The sequence below is a fragment of the Mandrillus leucophaeus genome, unplaced genomic scaffold (assembly GCF_000951045.1).
Source record: "Mandrillus leucophaeus isolate KB7577 unplaced genomic scaffold, Mleu.le_1.0 Scaffold28, whole genome shotgun sequence".
Taxonomy (NCBI): Eukaryota; Metazoa; Chordata; class Mammalia; order Primates; family Cercopithecidae; genus Mandrillus; species Mandrillus leucophaeus.
Window position 1 is genome coordinate 2,619,177 of NW_012102920.1, and position 6,299 is coordinate 2,625,475.

Consider the following 6,299-nt stretch of genomic DNA (forward strand, 5'->3'; position numbering starts at 1 on the left):
GATGGAGAGAGGAGCGGAAGCTGAGGGTGTGAAACGGCTGGCACCGAACACACCTCGCGGGGCTCCAGTGATTCCTGGTGTCCGACCTCAGCCCCAGTCAGTGCGGGTCCAGTCTCCAGGCTCTCGCGGAAGGCCTGGCTGAACACATGTGGCAGCCACGGTCACCCTCCCTATTCCTCTTAGCCCGAGGAGGGGGGTCCCAAGTTACATGGCCACGTAAACGGAGCCTCTCCCTCATTTCTGAACCTTGTGGGGGGGCGGACCCAGAGGCATAGTTTAGGGCCTCCCTCACCCCTCTAGCGCTCCAGCCTGCAAGAGTCAGGACCCGAAATATTGCTGACTGTGGGTGACGACTCGTGCGCGCACACACACATGGGAGCAGGCACGACACGATCGGTCATATTAAAAGGCACGCAAGGGTGGTGCGGGCTGCACGCGGTGACACGGACCCCTCTAACGTTCCCAAACTGAGCTCCCTGCAGGTCCCCGACAGCAGAGGCCACTGTCCCAGGACCCCTCCAGGCACGCGCTCACACGCACACGCGCGCTTCCCGGCTCACGCGCGCTCCGACACACACGCTCACGCGAACGCAGGCGCACGCTCTGGCGCGGGAGGCGCCCCCTTCGCCTCCGTGTTGGGAAGCGGGGGCGGCGGGAGGGGCAGGAGACGTTGGCCCCGCTCGCGTTTCTGCAGCTGCTGCAGTCGCCGCAGCGTCCGGACCGGAACCAGCGCCGTCCGCGGAGCCGCGGCCGCCGCCGGGCCCTTTCCAAGCCGGGCGCTCGGAGCTGCGCCCGGCCCGCTTCAGCACCGTGGACAGCGCCGGTCGCGTGGGGCTGCGCCCGGAGCCCCTGCGCGCGCTGCCGCGCCCCTTCCCTCGGCCGACGTCCCGGGACCGCCGCTCCAGGGGAGACGTGGCGTCCACAGCCCGCGGGGCCGGGCGAGCGCAGGACGGCCCGGAAGCCCCGCGGGGAATGCGCGGAGGGCCCCGCGTTCGCGCAGCGCAGAACCAGGCCCGCGGCCCGAGCCCATGAGCACCATGCGCCTGCTGACGCTCGCCCTGCTGTTCTCCTGCTCCGTCGCCCGTGCCGCGTGCGACCCCAAGATCGTCAACATTGGCGCGGTGCTGAGCACGCGGAAGCACGAGCAGATGTTCCGCGAGGCCGTGAACCAGGCCAACAAGCGGCATGGTTCCTGGAAGATCCAGCTGAACGCCACCTCCGTCACGCACAAGCCCAACGCCATCCAGATGGCTCTGTCAGTGTGCGAGGACCTCATCTCCAGCCAGGTGCCCTCCCCCACCTCCGTCCCCCACCTCCTCCTCCTCCATACTGCACCCCCACACCCCCAGTTTCATTCCATCCTTTCCGTGCTCCCTTCCTCCCTGGAAGACACCACCCCGGAGTCAGCTGGCTGCTTCCGGGAGGCCCTTGTCTCACTAGGAACCAAACACCAGGGTCTGCTGGCTCCCCTATCTTGGCCTCAGACTAGTCACCTGCCACCTTGGCTGGTCCTCAGAGGGTCCCTGGGGCTCCAGGCCCTGACTGGTGTGTGCAGACGTGGGGCTGGAGTGTGTCAGTGTGGGGGTGTGTATTCTGGGTATGGGGGCAGAAGTGTCCGTCCAGCTACATGCCCGACCTGCAGAGCTTTAAACAGGACGGGGCCTGGGGCCATCTTTGTTTCTGCTTCCAGGTTCTCCTGCCCTTTTTTTCTACCCTTCCCCCGACCCATGGGTCTGCCTGGGAAGGGTAATGGCTCAGGTGCCAAAGCAGGGCGCTTTGTGGGAGTGGGAGTGGGGGTGCACACGCGAGAGGCGTCAGGGCATGGGAGCTGTCGGCAGCCAGCGCTGCGGGGGAGGACGCGGCTCCTGGGATTTTGCCTGTCGGAGCTGTCCGCCCCTGGGCCGAGCGCCTGCTGAATTCCAATGAGACTGCAAGGATCTGCAATGCAGCCCTTTATGTAAGAGGCAGGACAGACATCCAGCCTAGCACTGCTCACACGTGCCTACTTGGTGGACACACCACATCTGTAGACATGCATGCTCACACACACACCAAATGTTACATCAGCACACACTCATGCACCTCAGCATCACACAATTTCATATGCTCACTTGCATACATGCAGATCCATGGACACCTGCTCATGTGCCACACACGGCTTGGCATGCATTCCCAGAGGCACATGCAAACATGCACACTTACACACACGGTTCCAGTCATGCACACGCATGTACACAAACAGACATGCTGGGGCATGTGATGCGTATAACCATACCCTAGCACATGCGCGAACGCCTGCATGGTCACACACGGACCTACGGGTCTTTGCCAGGCACCTCTGGGTGCAGGTTGGAGGCAAGAGCTGGGGGAGGGAGAACCACTTCAAACAGCTGCAGCTGCACGCCAGAGTTCTTCTCAGAAATCCTCCTTCCCCACCTCACAATCCACCCCCATGCCCCAGTCCAGGACACCACGGGATGGGACTGGGGGGACGCGTCTGTAGCCAGTGGCTGCGGTCACATGTTCCATCTGGGACTGGGGAGGGACACGGAAGGTGGACTTGGGAAATCCGGGGGGGGCCATTCCTGGGGAATTGCTTCAACTCACGCCCGTGTTGCTGTCTGTCTGTGGGCATGGTCCCTGGAGCAAAGGCAATGCCTGTAGCTACCACTCACAGAACACATCCCCTGGTCAGGTACTGTCCTGCCACGTGGGGCCATGCAGTACACCCCGCTCCCATTCGCCGAAGCTCTAAGAGGCACAGGCAGAGCTGGGGACAAACTCAAGTCCTTGTTGTGTGAAGGTGGTGTGGACCCCACCTTGGGAGGGGCTGGGGAGAGAGGGAAAGCGTCAGTTCCAGGGGGCTGAGCCGCTGGCTTTAGATCTGCCCCATGGGGCCTTGGTCATGGGCAGGAAGGCTGGGCTGCACCCCCAATGCCTCCCTTCCCTTCCTTGATGATGAGGCCAGCACTCAAAGTAAGGGCTGGGTGTTGTTCAGACGGAGCCCACCTCAGGCCCCGCCCCTGGAGACACCAGCAGAAGGGACCTCGGCCTCTTTGGCGGCTCCTAGCTGCTTCCCCCTGAAGTCCAGTACTGGCCATCGGAGCTGCCTGCCCTGTCTCAGGATGTGAGCTGGCCCCACCCCTGGCCCATCAGGAAGGACGGGTGGGTTCTGAGCATCAAGGCCAACATGATGCAGGAACAGCTGTCCTCCCCAGTCCACCCTGGGTGCGTCCTGTGCTCAGGATCCCCGGGACATCCCCAGGGCAGGCCTTCATCTGGCCCTTGAGGGGCGCAGCCCCTGCAGGGCCCCAGTCAGCAATGTGAGAAGAGTGAGGGGAGGTCCGGGTGGGGTCTGCTCTCCCCTGTGTCCCCTTAGCCCCTGCTCTGCCTCTGCCCCTCTGCGATTGACTGATAAAGGATGATGATGGGGTCTCCCTCCCCCGCTCTGTGGGCATGTGTGCATCTGGGCCTGGGCATGTAGCATGTACCCAAATTGTGCCCCCACCCCTCTTAGCCTTCTAGGTTCAGCCTCTGCTGCTTCCGGATCTCAGCCTCTAGCCCAGTGCCTGGCCCACCCCTGGCTCAAGCTGACCCTGTCTCCTGTGTCCACAGGTCTACGCCATCCTAGTTAGCCATCCGCCTACCCCCAACGACCACTTCACTCCCACCCCTGTCTCCTACACAGCCGGCTTCTACCGCATCCCCGTGCTGGGGCTGACCACCCGCATGTCCATCTACTCCGACAAGGTAAGCCTGACTGCCAGACCAGGCCTGCCGGCCCTCAGCCCCAGTGCACAGCCCGGCCACTCCAGGAGCAGCGGGCCGACCCGCTCACATGGAACTCACACACCACACACTCACAGCCACACGGCTCCCCCATATTCATGCACGTCTGCACGCTCTCACGTGTCCAACTCACACATCTGCAAACACAGTCACATGCATACTCACATACTCTTAAACACACAATACACTCTCTCACGCATAAGGAGGGCTCACATGGAGCCCAGCACGTGCCCCCAGCCCAGAGCAGGCCAAAGGGAGGGGGCACACCTCACACACTCATACATCACACACTCACACATTCATACTCACAGCACCCACACACGACACTGCTGTGCTCACCCTCCCCACACATGCACACTGGCACACCCACGGATTCACACAAAGTCACACACAATCACTGGCACAGGCACCAGTGACACACCCTCAGGAGAAGAGGGCCCATGGGCTAGGAGAAGGGATGGCTGGGAGGCTTTCCGGACAGGTGGACTGTGAAGGGAAGTTTGGAGAGCTGGGGGTTGCCCCAGGAGGAAAGGGGTGTGCACACAGCCAGGGTGGTGGGGCCAGCCTTTCCCACTGCAGGCATGGGTGGAGAGCAACGTCTGCGGTTGCATGGCGTAAATGAGGATGCAGCTCAGGGCGGGGCGCTGGCCTGGGGACTTCCAGCCTCTAGGGCTGACGGGACCTTTGCTCAGCGTCCTGCAGACCCTCCTGGCCCACAGGCTAGGAGGAGGGCCTCCGTCCGATCCTGGAACAGCTGCTGAAGAGGGAGGAGGTCATCCAGTCAGTTTTGCAGGAAACTCTAAACCAGAGAGCCACAGGGGCTTGCTCTAGGTCACACAGGCCTCCGTCTACCCAGGATGCAAACTGGGCACTGAGAGGCTGACCAACCTGGGGCCACTGACTGACAGACCTGCAGGGCCACTTGGCAGCGGACACCTAGTTTGGTGCCAGTGCTGAGGAGCCACAGGGCTGGGCTGTGCAGCCAAGCTTCCGGGTCCCCCATCTTCTCCAAATTCCTCCAGCCCAGAGTCCACAGTCCTCAGTAACATTGCCTTAAAGCACAGGGGTCACCCCAGCTAGGCCCAGGCTCTTCTGGGAGGATGGAAGGCCCCGGAGGCAGGAGCTGAGAGAGACTGGAACAGCCACCTTCCTGAGGCTCTGAAGGCCCTGGCATGCCCCTCAGCACCCAAACTGCTCCTCCCAGGTGACTTCACCCCTGGCCATGAGAAGGAGGGGGTCTCATTCCTGTGCCCTCAGGCACGACCTCCTTCGCCTTCCTGGGCACCAGTTTCCTCACATGCGGAGGAGAGAACATGGCCTTACCCAGGAAAGCAGCCAGTGGCTCAAATGAAAGCCCAGGGAAAGGGATGCCCCAGGGCAGGGCCAGCCCAGCACGTGCCCCCAGCCCAGAGCAGGCCAAAGGGAGGGGGCACGCCTCACAGCTACACCCTGGCCTTACTATGGTCTATACACTACAACCAACCTGTGCCCAAAACATGAACCGGCAAGGCCAGGTCAGAGCTAGTCCAAGATCTCAAGCACAACCTGCCTTGCAGCCACGTCACCAGGTGGACAGAGAGAGGCAGGGGACATTTTTGCACCCCAAGGCACTGCCCCAGGCCACAAAGAGGGAACAGGTGAAAAATAACCTGGAGGCCTCAGAGAACCACAAGATCAGTGTGAGTCCACAGGGACACTGAAGGAACCAGGGCTCACCTGGACAGACACAGAGAACCGAGGCAGAGTGGTGCAGAGCCTGCTCCACTCCCCGCCGTGCCACGGCACTCCCTGGCAGCTTGCGGCCAGGGAAAGCAAGCCAGGGCAAGCGAGCACCACGCTTTCGCCTGGGGAGATGAAGCCTTTAGCCCCAAGAGCGAATTCTCCTTCATACATAGAGTTTAAATTTGGGAGGACTCTGGGCAGCCCCAGGGGATCTTCAAGGCACTATGTGTCATCAAGAACTTCCTGAGTTCAGCTTGTCCGAAGGTGGTGGGCTGCAGGGGAGGGGGTGAGCTCATCCCAGGAACGATTCCACAGAAACCCACATCCCTTAGGGTGCTATGGGGCCAACACCAAACCTCCTCCATTTCCGAGATTATATGTGGGAGGAGAGGCTGGGGTGGGAGAAAGAGGCGTTCCCAGGGTCTAGAAAGTGTCCCCAGGGTCGTGGGGACAGGGGTGGATAAAAGGAGGGGGTCCCAGGGTCTAGAAAGTGTCCCCAGGTTGGCCGGGCACAGTGGCTCAATCCCAGCACTTTGGGAGGCCGAGGCAGGCGGATCACGAGGTCAGGAAATCGAGACCATCCTGGCTAACACGGTGAAACCCCGTCTCAACTAAAAATACAAAAAATTAGCCGGGCATGGTGGCGTGCGCCTATAGTCCCAGCTACTCGGGAGGCTGAGGCAGGAGAATGGTGTGAACCTGGGAGGCGGAGCTTGCAGTGAGCCGAGTTCCCGCCACTGCACTCCAACCTGGGCGACAGTGTGAGACTCCATCTCAAAAAAAAAAAA

General features: G+C 61.7%; 1 protein-coding gene across 1 annotated transcript in view; it reads left to right on the forward strand.

Moving 5' to 3' along the window:
* The first annotated feature begins 698 nt into the window (after positions 1–698).
* GRIN1 (glutamate receptor, ionotropic, N-methyl D-aspartate 1) overlaps positions 699–6,299 on the forward strand; it is a 44,840-nt gene continuing 39,239 nt past the window's right edge. Inside the window, exons 1-2 of the mRNA XM_011985176.1 lie at positions 699–1,286; positions 3,616–3,750. Of these exons, the coding sequence (XP_011840566.1) occupies positions 1,029–1,286; positions 3,616–3,750 (393 nt within the window). The 5' untranslated portion in view covers positions 699–1,028. The remainder of the gene's footprint in view (positions 1,287–3,615; positions 3,751–6,299) is intronic.